Source organism: Homalodisca vitripennis, chromosome 4 (assembly GCF_021130785.1).
Source record: "Homalodisca vitripennis isolate AUS2020 chromosome 4, UT_GWSS_2.1, whole genome shotgun sequence".
Lineage (NCBI taxonomy): Eukaryota > Metazoa > Arthropoda > Insecta > Hemiptera > Cicadellidae > Homalodisca > Homalodisca vitripennis.
Window position 1 is genome coordinate 172110027 of NC_060210.1, and position 20055 is coordinate 172130081.

The 20055-nt window shown below is 33.8% G+C and overlaps 1 protein-coding gene across 19 annotated transcripts in view; it reads right to left on the reverse strand.

Moving 5' to 3' along the window:
• Positions 1 to 1713: 1713 nt before the first annotated feature.
• Positions 1714 to 20055, reverse strand: part of LOC124360638 (protein PRRC2C) — a 158080-nt gene continuing 139738 nt past the window's right edge. For 8 of the 19 annotated variants that reach the window (XM_046814423.1, XM_046814424.1, XM_046814434.1 and 5 more), the window contains 6 exons: positions 18826 to 18958; positions 14608 to 14762; positions 9936 to 10053; positions 7664 to 7827; positions 3228 to 3432; positions 1714 to 2958 (listed from right to left, as the gene is read on the reverse strand). In XM_046814423.1, the coding sequence (XP_046670379.1) occupies positions 2834 to 2958; positions 3228 to 3432; positions 7664 to 7827; positions 9936 to 10053; positions 14608 to 14762; positions 18826 to 18958 (900 nt within the window). In that variant the 3' untranslated portion in view covers positions 1714 to 2833. The other 11 variants (XM_046814425.1, XM_046814432.1, XM_046814431.1 and 8 more) reach the window with 11 other exon arrangements.

Here is a 20055-nt window from a genome sequence, read left to right on the forward strand (position 1 = left end):
TTCAGCTTCCATTTGGCCATAATTTCTTCCACAACTGTAATATTCCGGTTATTACATCTTTATATAAAGAGTTAAAACATTTGTACTAAAAATATTAACATTTTTATAGCAATGATATTAGTCTTGGAACTCGTTTAGTAACATATAACCTAAACTACATAATAGCTTTATTAGCAGTGTTTATAATATTTATTGGCAGTAAAAAGCACACTTACCAAAACATAAAATTAATAATTATGAAAATTTGGACATTGTGCAAAACAATAACATTTCTAGTTGTTTATTGAGCGAGTCCTTAGATCCATACTTCAACTTGTCCATTGCACTCATGATACATTATTTTAGGTTTGAGACTGTCAGAGGCCGCATTAAAAGTTATATACATAAACAGATATAAAATATATAAACAAGATTACACATATTTAGAAAAAAATACATGTATTATTTACATAATTTGCTATGTGGAGTGACCGGCTCCTAGCACAGACTATGACGTGTCTGTCAATGGGAGATGGTGTGTATGTAAACATCATTCATGCATCAGTCGATGGAGAAAATTATTTTATACAAACATGATTTGACTTTTTTTTTGTGTGAATATATGATTTTCTGAGAGATTCAAACCTCTAACACCATAACTCATGCATAAAAAAATTACAATAAAATTTATTGTATTTAATCTTATCTATCTATCTATTTAATCTTTATTGGATTTAATCTTGTATGCATAGCATTCATTGAACACTCTACTTTAATAATTTATGATGTTATCCTGTAGGAGATCAATTCTGCTAAATTCTTACGAATATACCTGTGCAAGGAGTTAATGTACAAAGTTCACACCAAAAGCATTTGCATAAAGAACAAACAAAGATATTGGTAATGGAAGTTTGTTAAAATATTATACTTATATAATATTTGATTGGATGTTATGCAACTTGATAACAGAATTTCAAACACAAGAAACTTTTATTTAAAAAATACCATTACAAAACATTTGCTAGAACATACGGGTTAAACACGATATGGGATGGTTGTATTTATACTTTCAGAATCTCCACTAAAAAAAGCATTTCTTAAAAGCTGAGTTTTACAGTAATATTTAAGTTAATATATTAGTTTTACAGTGTGTGTGTATATATATATTTTCAAGTGATTGTGTATTAAGAATTAATGTACTTGCTATTATTTTACAACATTACTTTAGGAAGTACTGTGCCATATCTCTCTGTTAAATATTTCATGCATGCACATATGTGACAGGTTGAGTGAATACGTATGACAATTAATACTGTGAAAATTCATATTGTATTTTTAAATATTAATATTCCCAGTAAAAAAAATTGATGCTAGCTAAATATTAAACAAATTATGTTTATTTAATAATACCAAACACATTCCTTACGCCCAGATCCTAGTGCACAGAGGAATAACCAGTACAATGTATGCAGAACATTTATAAGCTTGAATACCATTTACAATACAAAAAAATAAGATTGGCAAATTAAATTTCCCAAAAAGTAATAAAAATAAATTAGAAGGATATAAACTTCTACAGACAAAAGATACAAATTATAAAAACACCCAACACAGAAAGAAAGAAAGAAAAGTTAAAATGTGTTGGAAGAAAATTGTGTTTATTATCCCTCAGTATCCAGGACAGCAGTCACCTCGCAAGGATACAAGGTTAATACAATAATATTGCAAATCCAATTTTTAGTTCATTACTTAAATTTATTGCAACTATGGATAACTACATTGATAGCTTGACTGAGCTTACAACGAACCCAAAGAGTGACCAGTTAATTTCAATACTCAACAGAGTTTGAAAAATAAAACCAAACCCACTGTTTCAAAACAACAATAGTTTCAAATTAGACAAAACAAAACTTAACATTTGTTACTTTATCTCAATTAATGCCATTAAATTCTAACATATCACAATTATTATTTACCAGCTGTCTTTGAGACTCCAGGTGTTGTTATGACATTGTATGGAACTGGTTTTATACTCGCAATAAAAATAACAATTTAAGTATTAATCTATTAAATACAAATAATCATTTGTCATGACACATTACGATAAAAAAACACCACTTTTCCAGCACACTTCACGAAGCAATCCATCATTTTGATTTATCAAAACTTTACCAAATACTCACTACCACTTGTGTCTTATATGATTTCTTGGCAATATTATACCAAACAATTCCACATTTTGGTTTATCAAAACTTTTATTAAGGCTCACTAGCATTGTGTGTCTTAAATTATTTCTTGGCAATGTGATACCAAACAATTCCACATTTTATTTTAACATTATTCTTTATTACAAAAAGAGAACAAAGTAGTAATATACATCTTCTTAGTCTTTGTTGACGTAAATACACAAAAATGCACACAAAATATACTCATAAAATACACAAATTTAATTTGTGAATTCATGAATGTCCATTAAAGTAAGCTTAAACAAGTGAATACTTCTAATAGTCATGCTAAATCGTTCAGCAAGAAATGCTCTGCTCCAAACTTCGTTAAGTTAAATACAGGAGCACCAGTTGGTGTAAAAAATGATCTACAGTTTTCGATACACGTTCAGTAAAAAGACAAATATATATATATATATGAACAAACAAGTTATTTTACATACCTATCCCTAACAACCCAATGGTATCAGTAGTACTAGAGAACATAGCTTAAGGCAGTTAAAGCCGAGAAGACTGGAATTGAACAGTACAGAAACAAGGAGCAACCTGATGCATTGGCTACCAGTTGCTTACAAAGGTCAATACTATGAAAACGTAAACAACAGAGCAAGGTAAGCTTGATAAGACTTCAATCATTGGCAGACGTTGGGTCTTCAGTAGTGTTTTCGGTAGTAGCAGTGATGGAACTGTTGTTCTCACTTTCACTATTCACTACATCTACAAGTTCAGTGTTGTCAACTTTAGTTGAATTGTCTGCAATAAAACAAATAAAAATAGATTAACACTGGTTGTTATTACTTATAATATAATAGACTTGATATACTCAAAAGAAATTTAAATAGTAAGTGATCCTAAATTGTTCAAAAGAAAATGTATATTATATTTATCAATTTTACTCGGGTATCTTGCGATAGTCACAAAATTTGATTATTTTTGTTAATATAATACTATTTGCATAATTTAATATTATAATTTTTTACAAATAACACCATTCATTGTGTATTTGAATTTGCATTAATTACTTTGAATATAGAAGTGGGTGGCAGTGGCAGTAGCAGTGACAGCAGTGGTGTGCGGTGGCATCTTGTATCTGGTAGGCAGACGGTGGCGGCTCACAGTCCACTGACACTGGCCACTGACAGGCCGCTGGATGGGAGCTGGGTAGCAAGGTGCCACTCGCACATTTACACTGCCTCGTTGCTGCTGCTGTTGCTGTTGTTGTATCACCTGGCAAAGTGTGAGACACATCTATAGAAAGTACTAAATATAATACGTATGTGAGCTGGGTAGCAAGGTGCCACTCGCACATTTACACTGCCTCGTTGCTGCTGCTGTTGCTGTTGTTGTATCACCTGGCAAAGTGTGAGACACATCTATAGAAAGTACTAAATATAATACGTATGTGAGCTGGGTAGCAAGGTGCCACTCGCACATTTACACTGCCTCGTTGCTGCTGCTGTTGCTGTTGTTGTATCACCTGGCAAAGTGTGAGACACATCTATAGAAAGTACTAAATATAATACGTATGGGAGCTGGGTAGCAAGGTGCCACTCGCACATTTACACTGCCTCGTTGCTGCTGCTGTTGCTGTTGTTGTATCACCTGGCAAAGTGTGAGACACATCTATAGAAAGTACTAAATATAATACGTATGTGAGCTGGGTAGCAAGGTGCCACTCGCACATTTACACTGCCTCGTTGCTGCTGCTGTTGCTGTTGTTGTATCACCTGGCAAAGTGTGAGACACATCTATAGAAAGTACTAAATATAATACGTATGTGAGCTGGGTAGCAAGGTGCCACTCACACATTTACACTGCCTCGTTGCTGCTGCTGTTGCTGTTGTTGTATCACCTGGCAAAGTGTGAGACACATCTATAGAAAGTACTAAATATAATACATATGTGAGCTGGGTAGCAAGGTGCCACTCGCACATTTACACTGCCTCGTTGCTGCTGCTGTTGCTGTTGTTGTATCACCTGGCAAAGTGTGAGACACATCTATAGAAAGTACTAAATATAATACGTATGTGAGCTGGGTAGCAAGGTGCCACTCGCACATTTACACTGCCTCGTTGCTGCTGCTGTTGCTGTTGTTGTATCACCTGGCAAAGTGTGAGACACATCTATAGAAAGTACTAAATATAATACGTATGTGAGCTGGGTAGCAAGGTGCCACTCACACATTTACACTGCCTCGTTGCTGCTGCTGTTGCTGTTGTTGTATCACCTGGCAAAGTGTGAGACACATCTATAGAAAGTACTAAATATAATACGTATGTGAGCTGGGTAGCAAGGTACCACTCGCACATTTACACTGCCTCGTTGCTGCTGCTGTTGCTGTATCACCTGGCAAAGTGTGGGACATACACCTATAGAAAGTACTAAATATAATACGTATGTGAGCTGGGTAGCAAGGTGCCACTCGCACATTGCACTACCTCGTTGCTGCTGCTGTTGCTGTTGTTGTATCACCTGGCAAAGTGTGACATACATCTATAGAAAGTACTAAATATAATACGTATGTGAGCTGGGTAGCAAGGTGCCACTCGCACATTTGCACTACCTCGTTGCTGCTGCTGTTGCTGTTGTTGTTGTATCACCTGGCAAAGTGTGACATACATCTATAGAAAGTACTAAATATAATACGTATGTGAGCTGGGTAGCAAGGTGCCACTCGCACATTGCACTACCTCGTTGCTGCTGCTGTTGCTGTTGTTGTATCACCTGGCAAAGTGTGACATACATCTATAGAAAGTACTAAATATAATACGTATGTGAGCTGGGTAGCAAGGTGCCACTCGCACATTGCACTACCTCGTTGCTGCTGCTGTTGCTGTTGTTGTTGTATCACCTGGCAAAGTGTGACATACATCTATATAAAGTACTAATTATATTTGATTGACATTGTTTGCCAAACGTATTGTTGCATCAACAGTACTCAACGTATTGACCTTAAACTGATCTCGTTGCGGAGGGGAGGAATCAGGCTACATGGCAGTGTATCCAACATGTCGAAAAAATCCCTCTGGCTGTGAGGGTCTCAGTACACTTACTTTCTGGATATGCCTACTACTAAAAAAAGGGCATAAACTTGTATTATTAACCCTGGAACTGGCAGTCATATTTCTCTCAGTGGCAGAGTGTTTTAGTACTTCATACATTGCCTTATATTTATTTTATTATTACATGTTTACTATAAAGTACCTATAACTTATTATATATTTCTTTATTCAGCATTGTTCAAGGAACATTTTTCACATAATATAATTAAAACAAAAAAATACCCTTACTCTACCTCTTCGGGAAAAAAAAATGTTTTTTAGAAAAAAGAAAAGTTAGTTCAAAGTTTTTGATTCGTAAAATTGTTGTTGTTAGTGATACGCATAATCCAAAATATACAAAAGGAAGAGCATTTAATTCTGAGTAAAAATAAAACAACACATAGTTTATAAGGTATTTATTTTTACATGTGGTAAACGATACAAAAATCATACACTGACATTCGAAAGTGCTACTTACCAACAAAAGTAAGAACTTCAAAGCTCACTTGGATTTGTACAATCTTGTAACTATTAGTTTATATTAATTTTCTATTTTTTTATTTTTTATTATATATTTTTTAAATTATGTTCTGATTGAATGTCTAAATCGAAATCCTCATCGTTGCTTATTTCATGTACAACTAGTTCTCGAATGTCACTTGAACGATCGCGGAAATTACGACCCATTATGTAAACACGCACAAAAAACTTACTATTGTTGTGTAATATACACAATCATTACAACGACCTCAAACAAACAATAAGCCAGAAAAAACACCATGCAGGTGACGAAATAACAATAGCCGAATGAACCAGTTGACTCATCACTGCGCGCGCAACTAGCGTGGTACGCGGGAGAATGTATACAAACAGTTTAGAGATTACAAAACGAATGGACGTGTAACAAAACGATAAAATTATTTATTAGTGTATTATTTACATAAATTGAACCTTCCTCTTTCGATTGGTATCAATGTACATCTAGTTCTCGAATGTCACTTGAACGATCGCGGAAATTACGATCCATTACGTAAACACGCACAAAAAACTTACTATTATTGTGTAATAAACACAACCATCATTACAAAGAACTCAAACAAACAATAAAAGAGACAGGACACCATGCAGCTGACGAAATAACAATAGCCGAATGAACCAGTTGACTCATCGCTGCGCGCGCAACTAGCGTGGTACGCGGGAGAATGTAAACAAACAGTCAGAGATTATAAGACGTATGGACGTGTAACGAAACGATAAATGATTTATTAGTGTATTATTTACATAAATTGAACCTTCCTCTTTCGATTGGTATCAATACCGATACTCTTTGATCGTGTTTTAAGTACGTAATATTGAGAAATAAAAGATGTATTAAAACGCCCGATATCGGGCGCTGCCATCTAGGATGCGACTAAAACGCCCGATATCAGGCGTTTGCCAGTTCCAGGGTTAATAATATATTTTCAAACCACCTTTATATATGATGAAAAAATATATAAACAACATACACCTGTTTGTTTAATACAAAACATGTCCTACCATAAAAGTGTGATAATGGACAAGCAGGAAATATGAATTGCAAGCTAAATATTATTCACAAGATTAAGATATTTTCTAACTGTGGTTACATATAAATAGTTGTTCTTATTCACAATGAATGACAAAAACATGTTTTACCAATTGTTTTTTTACTGCCAAGCAGCTTTCATCAGATCAATGCACAAACATAGATATTAGAAAACATTATTGTCTGAATTTTGAAAATAAACTGCAAACTAAAATTCTATTTATAAGGACATATATTTTGTTCCTGCGGATATATATATATATATATATATATATATATATATATATATATATATATACAGTTTCCATACACAAGACATAATAAAATTAACTTTTAGTGATTGTGTGTTTACTTTCAAGCAATGTATGCCCCTGCATAGATGCAGCATATTCATGGTGATACATAAACATAAGTGTAAAAAATACAAATTGAAAATTTAAATATTATTCAGAAAACCACGATAATTTATTAATTTGTTTACATATTTACAATTTTTCATATACAGAGTACAAAAAATTGTTACAGCAATCAGTTATAACCAACAAATCAGCAATCAGTTATGCTTACTGCCGATCAGATTAGTTATTGTCTGCAAATAAATGTGATCCTGATCCAACGCACAAATTACATAAGTTAAAAATGAAATATAAACATAAATAATGAATTTCAAGTCAAATATAGTTTAATGACACATTCACAATATTTCATTTCTTTGGTTATCTACCTTAAGTTTTTGCCAACTTTAGGTCATGAATTAGATTATGAAATCAATGTATACATGATACATATTATTGGAAGATCTATCGTTACATTGTTGTGTTCATGGCATGTAGAAGCAGAGGTAACTTACGAACTGGGTTGTCGGTGAGACATTTTGTTGATACGCGGAGAACTTGTGGTGGCTCTGGGTGGGGCTGGGCTGTTGCTGCGATGAGCCGTTGGAGGAACCCGGCTTCCCACCACTCCCACACCCACTGCTGGAGCCACGGGGTTTTGGAGGATTAATCTGGGTAGCTGTAACATATCATAAGTGATACTAAACCAGTGTTATTTATTACAACAAATGTGAATGAATATAAAATTTCACTTAATAATTATGCTCTGAGTAAAATTTGTAAAATTAAAACTTGGAAAAATAAAGTTAGAATTTGTAAATCAGTAAGAATAAAATTAGTGTAATTACTGTTGCATTTAAAAATAATGTTGGGTATATTTGATTGTTTTATTTTATTTGGGGTAAAGAATTTTAGTAAATTATTATTTTGTTTAAATATATATATATATATATATATATATATATATATATATATATATATATATAAAACATAAAGAGATAAGCTGAGTTATAGGACCATCTGAGATCACTGCATTTTTCAATCTTCCCCTCCTTGTGTGACAATATTGCTTAAGAAACTATTAGGTTGAGAAAACTCATAATACATCTAGTTTAACCTTTTGGTTTCTCAACATAAAAATAATATATTTCCAAAAGCGCTTTAGCTTGTGACATAAATTCCAAAAAGTGCTCAGCTCTAATTTGAAATTTTGTAACACTTTACTTAACAGTTATATAAAGACAAAGGCTGAATGTGTTGTTCATGTTTTTTGCAATTTTACACAAATGTATTGAACAACAAAGTTAATAATTAAATCAAATTATCAATACTTGTACATAAATACAGCTGAAAGTGTTCAATACCACCAATTCTTCTGTTGTTAAGTTTGCTGTCAAAACATGTTTATTGCTATCTCATGACTAATTGTCTAATACAGTAAGTACTTTAGTGTGGTACACAGCCTTTAGTATTGTAATTGTTAACTTTATTACTGAAAAATCCTGTATATCAACTAAAATTAGTCTTTCTATAACAAGAATAAACACATAAGTGCCCTCTTGTTGTGGTAATAAAATAAAAGACAACCTAGAATTATATTTTTAATTCAATTGTCTCCTCGAGCATGAGCTGTCTGTCTGAAAACCTATGGTCACTGATGGTATGAAAAACTTAATCAGTTTATTGATAGTAGCACTGTCACAGACCTGTAGATCATGTGTAATCTTAATATAAATCCATGTTTGTTCAAACTAATTATAAATTCGCGTTTTTATACACCTGACGATGGGACTTTCTTCCCGAAACATAAGGTAAATATTTTTGAACTGTTGACAAGGAAAGGTACAATATATTTGTCTATTAAGTGTCAGTTTAAGAGTGACCCTATTTGTTTTAATTATTTTTTTATTAATTTTAGCTGTGTTTGCTTCTTTAGAATTTATTGAGCTATATTGGATTTTTAAGACAAAGTAATTATTGCCTTTCCTTTATAGTTTGAGTACAATAAGTTTTATTACATTTCTGACTTTTAGTCAGTCAGTTAAACACCATGGATGCAGTTTTTGAAAGTTCTACTTGTTCTGCATGTAATATTTTTTCATAAATGTGTATAGGCAAATACAATATCGTAAAGAAATTAATGATGTTCTTCAGCTCCAGAGGAGTGTCTTTTCAATGTGTTGTGTTAAGGCGGGTACAACACAGTCACAGTTCTATGACACAAATATATTATTTATCATATTATGGCTTTGATGAAAAATATTATTGTGTAATGTACCAAATATTAAAACAGTTGAAATACAATCCATTTGCTTAATGCCGTATGTTTTTCTAGAGAAAACATATTATCAAATATATTAAGTTAGTATATTATGATAATAGATCTATGTCATAGAATTATGTTAGTGAAATACTAGCCTAAATAAAAAAAATATTGTCAATGAAAAATTCTTAAGTGCTCAACAAATTAAAGAAGATAGAATCAGGGAAAATAATATGTTTACTTACTTTCATCGAATGTTATTAAATTAAATTAATATACCTTGTAATTTTCATGGATAAGGTTAGAATTACAAACATTCTTTGATATTTTCATTGACATGTATTTAAATTGGTTGAATAAATCTTAATATCTATTTGTTTCCATACTATCAGACATGGAAGCCAATAATTAGTCTGCGGTAGATCTAATCCCTATGACACTGTGGACCACAAAATTTAATGGCAGATGAATATTATTCAGCATCTTTAACCGTTAATAAGAAAAGTATAAAACAATAAACCCACAGAGTCCACCTGGAGAGGAGAAGACTGAGAGGGCGTCTTGGTGGTCTGCTGCGGACTTGAGGTACGAGGGCGCTGTACTGCGGTACTGTTGCGCCATCTGTAACCCATTAGACAGGAACTGTCCAATGTGTTCAGACCATACAATACAATCATTTATTACACTCATTACTACTTCATTTTGATACCTGACCATATAAATATATTATTAGCTTTTTTATGGATGCAGGGTCTAGGTTTTAAAAAGTTTAATAGACATACTGTCTATGTTAAGAAAATTAGAGTGCCAGGAAGCAAAAAAGTACTGTTTTTGAAAAAATCTTCTCCCCTCCTGGTTGAAAATAATAACAATAATGCGTTTGTATGCAATCGAAAGGTTAGTAAATAAACATAAACACTCTGCCATCCACCTTAAAAAATTGGAATAGGTTATAACAAAATTACCTTTAGTAAGATCTTGAAGCTTCTCTGGGCCAACCACACCTGATTATTTTTAAAGAATATACCTGTTTCTTTTCAGTATGGAAGTTTACAGTAATTTTGTGCTAAAAAATTACAAAAAACAGCAAATACTTGATACTCTAAAAAGAAAATAACTAAAAGACCCCAGATTACCCATCATTATCCAATGTACTGTCGACAAGAGATGATGTTTAATAGCGAATAAAATCAAAGGCGGCTAGGTAGACTGAAAAATTTAGAAGAAATGTTCTAACATTAGATACTGTTTGAAGTTTTTTTATGCATGGTTTCTAGTGACGCCTTTCACAGATATCATAAAAATCAAAATGTTAATTAAATTTGTTGCACCAATTAAATTAAACCTTGGAGATCCATGGAAATGAATAGATTGTGAAGCATAAAATAGCGATAAGAGACAAGAAAGTACATAGAAGCAAAATTACAAATTGAATAATTGTAATACCATGTACATAACAACACCAGTGTTTACAGAGCAACATACAAGATGACAGACCTAAATCCATGAATAAATTCACATTTTTGTAACGCATGTGAAGGCCACTCATTCGTTCTTTGTCTGCTACAAAGCGGTACACTAGGTGACAGACCTCGATCCATGGCAAAATTCATATTCAATGTAAGTCATGTGAATGGTAGCTGGCCACTCATCCGTTCTTTGTCTGCTACAGAGCCGTACACTAGGTGACAGACCTCGATCCACGGCAAAATTCACATTTAATTTAAGGCATGTGATTAGTAGCTGGCCATTCACTCGTTCTTTGTCTGCTACAGAGCCATACACTAGGTGACAGACCTCGATCCACGGCAAAATTCACATTTAATTTAAGGCATGTGATTGGTAGCTGGCCATTCACTCGTTCTTTGTATGCTACAGAGCTGTACACTAGGTGACAGACCTCGATCCACGGCAAAATTCACATTTAATTTAAGGCATGTGAATGGTAGCTGGCCATTCACTCGTTCTTTGTCTGCTACAGAGCCGTACACTAGGTGACAGACCTCGATCCACGGCAAAATTCACATTTAATTTAAGGCATGTGATTAGTAGCTGGCCATTCACTCGTTCTTTGTCTGCTAGAGCCATACACTAGGTGACAGACCTCGATCCACGGCAAAATTCACATTTAATTTAAGGCATGTGATTGGTAGCTTGCCACTCACTCGTTCTTTGTATGCTACAGAGCTGTACACTAGGTGACAGACCTGTCCACGGCAAAATTCACATTTAACTTAAGGCATGTGATTGGTAGCTGGCCATTCACTCGTTCTTTGTCTGCTCAGAGCGGTACACTAGGTGACGGAGCTTGATCCATGGCAAAATTCACATTTTTTGTCATGTGATTGGTAGCTGGCCACTTATTTCTTTGTCTGCTACAGAGCGGTACACTAGGTGACAGACCTCATCCACGGCAAAATTCACATTTAATTTAAGGCATGTGATTAGTAGCTGGCCATTCACTGTTCTTTGTCTGCTACAGAGCCATACACTAGGTGACAGACCTCGATCCACGGCAAAATTCACATTTAATTTAAGGCATGTGATTGGTAGCTGGCCATTCACTCGTTCTTTGTCTGCTAGAGCCATACACTAGGTGACAGACCTCGATCCACGGCAAAATTCACATTTAATTTAAGGTATGTGATTGGTAGCTGGCCATTCACTCGTTCTTTGTATGCTACAGAGCTGTACACTAGGTGACAGACCTCAATCCACGGCAAAATTCACATTTAACTTAAGGCATGTGATTGGTAGCTGGCCATTCACTCGTTCTTTGTCTGCTACAGAGCTGTACACTAGGTGACAGACCTCAATCCACGGCAAAATTCACATTTAACTTAAGGCATGTGATTAGTAGCTGGCCATTCACTCGTTCTTTGTCTGCTAGAGCCATACACTAGGTGACAGACCTCGATCCACGGCAAAATTCACATTTAATTTAAGGCATGTGATTGGTAGCTGGCCATTCACTCGTTCTTTGTATGCTACAGAGCTGTACACTAGGTGACATCCTTAATCCACGGCAAAATTCACATTTAACTTAAGGCATGTGATTGGTAGCTGGCCATTCACTCGTTCTTTGTCTGCTACAGAGCTGTACACTAGGTGACAGACCTCAATCCACGGCAAAAATTCACATTTAACTTAAGGCATGTGATTAGTAGCTGGCCATTCACTCGTTCTTTGTCTGCTAGAGCCATACACTAGGTGACAGACCTCATCCACGGCAAAATTCACATTTAATTTAAGGCATGTGATTGGTAGCTGGCCATTCACTCGTTCTTTGTATGTACAGAGCTGTACACACAGATTTGTCAAAATTAATTAAGAATAGCTGTTTCTGTGCTCATTAACTTAACGTAATTAAATTTCTTTGGGCTTGAATTATTTTTAAATTTGTAATTTATTTCATCATGCTTTCTAATTTATAATGTCTAATATTCCTGAATTGCATGTACAATGTATGTGTACAATTAAAACTTTTAACATATTAAAAAAAATTTTATTTAGAGGTATTTCATGTATTTCAAAATATGATATACAACTGTTGACATAGGACACCGACCACATAGTCCGTAAATTGTGTTTAAGGGTATAATTTGAAAAATTATGGCCAGCTACCCCATGTGATCCAAACTGAAACTGACTGAACAATCTTCTCCACATGTGGCTACGATGACTACCTATTCAAATATTAATTTGACAATGTGCAAACAAAATTTAATAAGTTGTGAAATAGTTTGCAAATTAAATTTAATATAAGTTATTAACTGGGTTTAGCAACATTTTGATTTTATATTCTATCCATTAATATTATTAATATTAACCTTTATAAATTAACAATTCAAATCTTTTGTACAAAATGATTGTGTGTAGAAAGTAATGGTCTGAGTGATATTATTACTTAACTGATTAATTATAAAAATAAATTAGTTGTAATATGTCATTCAATTATCAGGATTTTTCTTTTATTTGATCAAACATTTTCAATTCACTTTTCACTGACGAGAAGTGCTTGTAGCTGTTTGAAACCTTAACAGTAGTAATAGGTCTAAATAAGTATAATTTCAATTCCTGAACAGTTAAAATTTGTGTTATTGAAATGTTTCAGATGCTTATTAGGATCGCAAAGTTTCAAAATATATTAAAAATTTCTGAGGTGATTCCTACTCACAAAAAAGAGAGATAATTTTGTTTATTTAAACTAAAACCATCAACCCATTCAATCATTTTTATTCTTACTTTCTCAACAGTATTTGATCTTCAGTAAAAAATGAAGGTAACACAATTAAATTATTACATACAATTGCTCATATTTTGGGTAATAGTTTATTAAATTTTTTGTCACTTAGATATCTACACACTTCTTACTACCCTACTGCAGATTAAATTGTCTTGAATTGAACTATAAAATTGTGGATAACTAGAGCACTGCAAACAGGCGTAAAAATGTTATATAATTTACCTTTAGACCATGATTTACCAACGCAAATTTATTGGTGATTAGTCGGACAAAATACAAAGATGTCACACAAATTAAAAAAAATTATTTTAAATCATCAATAATTATGTTATCTATATCCTTTTTATCATATAAAAAACAAGTCAAAACACTTTGTGCAATTTGTGTAGTGCCGATCAGCTGTTGTTTGGAAATACTCTCAGCAGACTCTTGGCAATGCGTGGTCATAAAAATTTATAACATACAAAATGTTATTTAATAAACTCGGGTACTATAATGACTTTATGCATTGATCTACATTTTTCCATACAGAAATTACAACAACAAAACATTTTAGCGATAATTTGCATACTTCTGTGATCAGCTGTCATCCGCCAAAGACTTATTTCGACTCGATATTCAGCTTTGACAAATTACTGTGAAATTGTGAATTTTCAAATGTATTTTAAAAACTTCTGTTGACTTTATTAATTGTTATAAAATACTTAGAAAATATTGGTATCGAAATTGAGTGGTATAGATACTGCTAAGAATCAAGCAATTACTATAAACTACATTTAATATAAAATTTCATGGATGCCTCTACTGTAACTTATTTGGCCATAAATAATTCAATTTAATTTATTTAAATACATAGAAATTTATTTTATTTGTTCCAATCAAACAACATTACTTATAAATAAAAAATGTACACAGTAAAAAATAAAATGACTACCAGTAAGAAAACTTACAGTAGATCCAAAGCTGCCCATGCCTGCGGGAGTGGCAGCAGGTGATTGTGTATTGAAGGCTTGCATACCAAATGTCGACTGATGCATGCTCTGAGCTGCTGCTGCTGCTTGTATGCTGGAACCACCTGGTTGGTAGAAGCCTGTTGCTCCTCCTCCTAATAATACAACTCATAAATCGTACATCCAGAACCTTGCCAGAACACATGCTGTTAAAGCTGGGTCACAAGCATATTAAACAACACAGTCAAATTAACACAACTATAAGAAGCTTGAATGATCTCTGCAAATATGACCACAATATACTAGTTGCCCAATTAATACATGATCTAATACAATAGGATCTGTGGTCAATTTTGGGAATTTCTGCTTGAAAGATGATTACGAAGAAACCCAGGACTTTAGAGGACCTTAGAAATGAGGTCCTTTAACAACTAAACCCACCCCTTCATCTCCCCTAGATTCATCTGTTTACCAGATCTATGCTCCCTTCTCATAAGCAGGTGGACACCCTACTGCCACAGTTGGAGCTCTGATACGATCACATGAAAAGGATGACCGAAGAAGAACTGTTTTCAGATTGAATCCGAACAAGATATAATAGTATGTGAGTTGTTGAAATTATTGATTGTACTCATATGGCCAGCTAAATAGCTTGATTTTTATGTGTTCATCCTTGTGAAGCAGTCTTACACCCTTCACATTAAAATGATGGGATGCTTCTAGGGCTGTTGTAGGACACACAGCACATAGCTCCACTAATGTAGACAAGCCAGACCCTAAACACCATGTAGTCCAGCCATTGCTGTTGTTTTCTCCATCTTCAGCGACCCAAACATGTGATGAATAGGCAATCATTGGCCTAATGATGGTCTTGTAAAGCCCGACCACCATCTTAAGCCTCTCAGGTTCTACTACACAACTGTCTGCTGGTATAGAGAATACATAGTTATTTATTAGATGTATTATTTGTGAACATTATGTTTTTTTTTAAAAAAAAACGCACTAAGATGGGTTAGTGATGAGTTATGTTATGTGAAACAATGAAATATAGTTCAAACGCACTGATGTAAGTAATCATTTTGTAGAAGATTTACTCTTTAAATACGGAAAAAACTGTCAACTTTAAAATGTTGTTAATCCTGGAGCTTCTCAGAAAAACCTTAGATTTGAAACAGAACCAAAAAAAAGCAAGTTTTTGCAACAATTACTGAATGAGACCTAACAGCTCAGTTTGGATTTCTCTCAGCAGTAAGTTTGGATTTTGATTTGTCCAGTTCAAGACAGTTATGGTAATTATGTTCCCATTAAGCATAAAAGTTCCTTTCCTGAAAAACTACATTCTTTATAAAACTGAAATCATTAATTCACAATATCTATCTGATACTTCTATTGCCATCTGCTAGTTCATGGATAGCTTCACTTTATATGGATGGTATTCATTCCTGCTTATTATAATGTGTAATGAAGATTTACTGATATCATCTGGCTGTTGAGAAACTTTCCTAGTTCCTAGCTTATATGACTTTACGAGATATATAATTAAGAGGGTAGGCTGAAAAGTAGTGCACACATGCTTGTAGAACGCTAACGAAAAGAAATAGCAAGATCGGGTGAAGAGTACAGTAAAGCACAATTCTTAAGCTTCACAATCATTAAATTATTTTTCAACATAGTCACCATTAAGACTAATGCATTTCTCCCAACGTATAACAAGTTTTTTTATTCCGCCACTGAAAAATTCTTCAGATTTTTCCCGAATCCGGGATGCAATAGCTACTTTCACCGCATTGTCTGAAGGGTAATGAGTACCCTTGAGATCCCTCTTAAGCAGAGGGAAAAAAATAAAAATCTCAGGGGGCTAGATTGGGGGAAAGGGAGGGTGTGGAATTGGTTTAAACTTCAGCTTTCTCATTGCCTCTTCAGTTGCGCGCGAAGTCTGTGGACGAGCATTGTCATATTGCAAGATTATTGGCTTGAGGCTGCCTCTTAACACGATAACCTCAACGTTGGAGGTGTTTTAGAGTCTCTATGTATTGAAACGAATTTACCGTCATGCCTTGTTCCAGATAATCAGCGACATAAACTCGACAAGCCTCCCAAAACACAGCCAAAAGGATTTTTTTGCGGATGGTTGTGTTTTTAACTTTTTCATCGCAGGAGAACCCAAATGTTGATATTCAGTGCGACAAAGAAGTTGTGGTGAAAGAAAGTCGTCTCCTTCGTCATGGTAGCACTGCAAAAGTTGCTGGCAGCATTCCATTCCACGCTGTTTATTCTTATTTGTTAAATGGTGTGGCACCCATTGGGTGCAGATTTTCTGGTATCCTAATTTTTGAATAAAGAAACAAACACGATCCTTAGATATTCCAACATGGTTTGCGATATGCTGTTGGGTGATTCGCTGATTATTTTGAACCAAATCATCAATGAGTTTGTGATGCTTGTCGTCTGTGGCAGTGATTGTGCGTGTTCCATCAACAATTATGGCTTTTCCAGGCTCACAACCACGAAATTTGTCTGTTGTCTAAATTTGTGAAACCACTGACAGTCGATCTATCAACAGCATCGTCACCGTAACACTCTTCAAATGACGATGGATTTCAATAGGATTTACTTTTTTCAGCAGTTAAAAATTTAATAACAGCACGTGGTACATCTAATTGACATAGCATTTAAATTCATCTGCATGGTTACACTGCTAACAATACAATGGATTGACATAAGGTTTTCGAACTGCACATACGGGTAGAGGAGGAATGGTACTTACGAATGCCACCAGACGCCCTTCTATAGCTCATTTCAATAGCATTTTACAAGCATGTGTGCATCAATTTTCAGCCTACCCTCGTAGCATTAAGCAGATTTTGGCCTGCCTGATCGAGGCAAGGCATTATTAATATTTTCTGGTAAGTGGCTCTTGCAACTGTAGATTTAGTAATAGACAATTATAAGATCAGTGACCTCTTTAAATGATTGCATAAATCACAGTCTTGAGAAAATATTGTGGTTTGTCCGTTGGACGGTTTAAATCTTATTTAACTAAAAGAAAACATGTAGATCAATTTAATATGCAGTACACCAGCTACCAATATAAAATTCACAATGATGGTTGGTTCCACAGGACTCAATTTTAGGTCTTATTCTGTTTCTATTACACATTAAAATTTCTACAGCCATCTACAAAATTGAGAAATAGTATACAGGTGACTTCTCTACACATTTAGCATGGTGTATAGGTCAATAACTAGTTGAAATAATCATTATTTGTCTGCTATCAGCATCAGATTGGTTTTGAAAAATGGTTTTGATTTGAACAGTAATAAAAAAATACAATATTTTCACTTCTCTATTGCACAGCCTCCAAAACAAATAGAATTAAACCATAGCAAAATTACTAAAATTAAACTTTTTTATCAAGTTAACTGTAAAATTTCTTGGGATACTATTAGATAATGGGCTCACTGGAGATTATCCAAACTGTCTAATTCATGTATGCAGTAAGAATATTCTTTTGACTTTTTATCATCGTCGTGTTGTCACTTCTGTGATATGGGATCATCTATTGAAGGTGATAAAAAAGAAAATCATTGAGAGAATATTCCATCTTTATTATTAAACTCTCAGGAATATTTATTGGGCAAATGGCAACAATATGCACTTTTGCCCTTTTTCAGGATAATGTAAACAATGACCGCAGCAGTCCTGGAGGTATGAGGCATGTATGTACATCAGGAACAACACAGAAGAGTTTACTACAAATGGTTCATACATCACAATTGCATAAGACAGAGGAATAACCTTGAAACTGTTTATGGTACAAGTGCTTTTGAGAGATTTTCCATCTCTTATTTCAATTTACAATAGGCTTTCCCATTATCTACAAGGGGTATAAAAGACTATTTATATGCTTTTACAATGCTTTACATTTTGCTCCGTACTGTCCTTAGTTTTTATGAAAGAGCTTTTTAGCTTGGGTATAGATTAGCATTACTTATCTTGTATTCCTGATAAAATTACTTTATTACAAGTTTGGAAATACTTAAAATAAAACTATTTTGTAAACTGATTAATCAGAAAGTTGGCGATTATTGTATGAACCTTGGATGTCCAATCAATCAGACATTGATGCCCAAAGAGTTAAAGTATCAAAAAATGCCGGGGCTGCAAAACATCTTGAATAGATCAACTCTTTATATCAGTAAACAATTATGCATGTACCTGTAGATGCAGAGTAATACGAAGATGAGGGAGGGATGGTTGGCACCACGTTGCTAGCAGGCCTCTGTACAAGCGGAGAGTTCAGTTGGTAAGGGCTCTGGTTCAGCATTTGTGGGTCAGGATATATGTAGAGCTGTCCAACACATAAACTTTATAAATAATTGTTCTCTTCAAATAAGCACTATTATTAAAGTTAAGGTTAAAATATTACTCTTCTGGTCATTGTACACTGAATGCACTTGATTTTGTTTCTCTTTGCTGTTTACATTATGTTTTATTGTGATTAATATTATTTATTTTAGATGTTAACCCTCCAACTGATAAAGATGGAACAGCCGTCGGTCAACTTTCCACTATTATAAAGTGAAAACAGTTCAAGTTATAAAGACATAACTTGCACCAGTCGAATCCTCTACTCATAAATGTCAATTCATGTTATATAGTTTATATTTAACCGCTGCAAGGCCTTGACGTTCTTTGTTGCTACTGATGCTAGGTTATTATGTAGGCTAGCTGTTTATAATTGATTGTTACGTTGTGAAATTGGCCTCGTTGTTCAAATGTGTAAACTATTGGATGATGAAAGTGACATCGGAAAATGAAGTGGATGATGATATTCTTTGTCAAATTTGTTATCAAGCAGTCTGGATGATTATAACCAATGGAATGTTGAATTTGAACATTGATAATGATAGTGAAAACAATTCATTATTATGGGATATTCATCTTGCCCAAAGAATTCATCAAACACCAATATGGACACGCGGAATACCTAAAAAGTTGTACATACTTTACATTTTTATCAAAAATTGTTTTGTGTTGTAAATAAGTGTATATATGTTATGATCTTTTTGTTCAACTGTGTATATTTTGTACATTTACAGTATCTTACTATCTCAAATCATGTGAAAGTTACATGGAGTGAAACTTAGAAAACAAAAAATTTACAATACACATTTTTCAATTTATGTATAAATAACAAAAAAATACTCTAGTAAGTGCATATTTGTATTATAGATTTTTCTCTGGTTTCAAACAAAAAAAGTAATATATAACGCTTATTACTTAGCAATTATCACATATCTTTTTTAAATATCCGAAAAATATACTGCGCAAAGACAAAAACCAGTGTATCATTTTGGGAGTTTCTTATTATCAGTTGGAGGGTTAAATGTTTTGTAGCTTAAGTGCATATAGTTTAAAGCACCTTACATTACCTCTGCTACATTC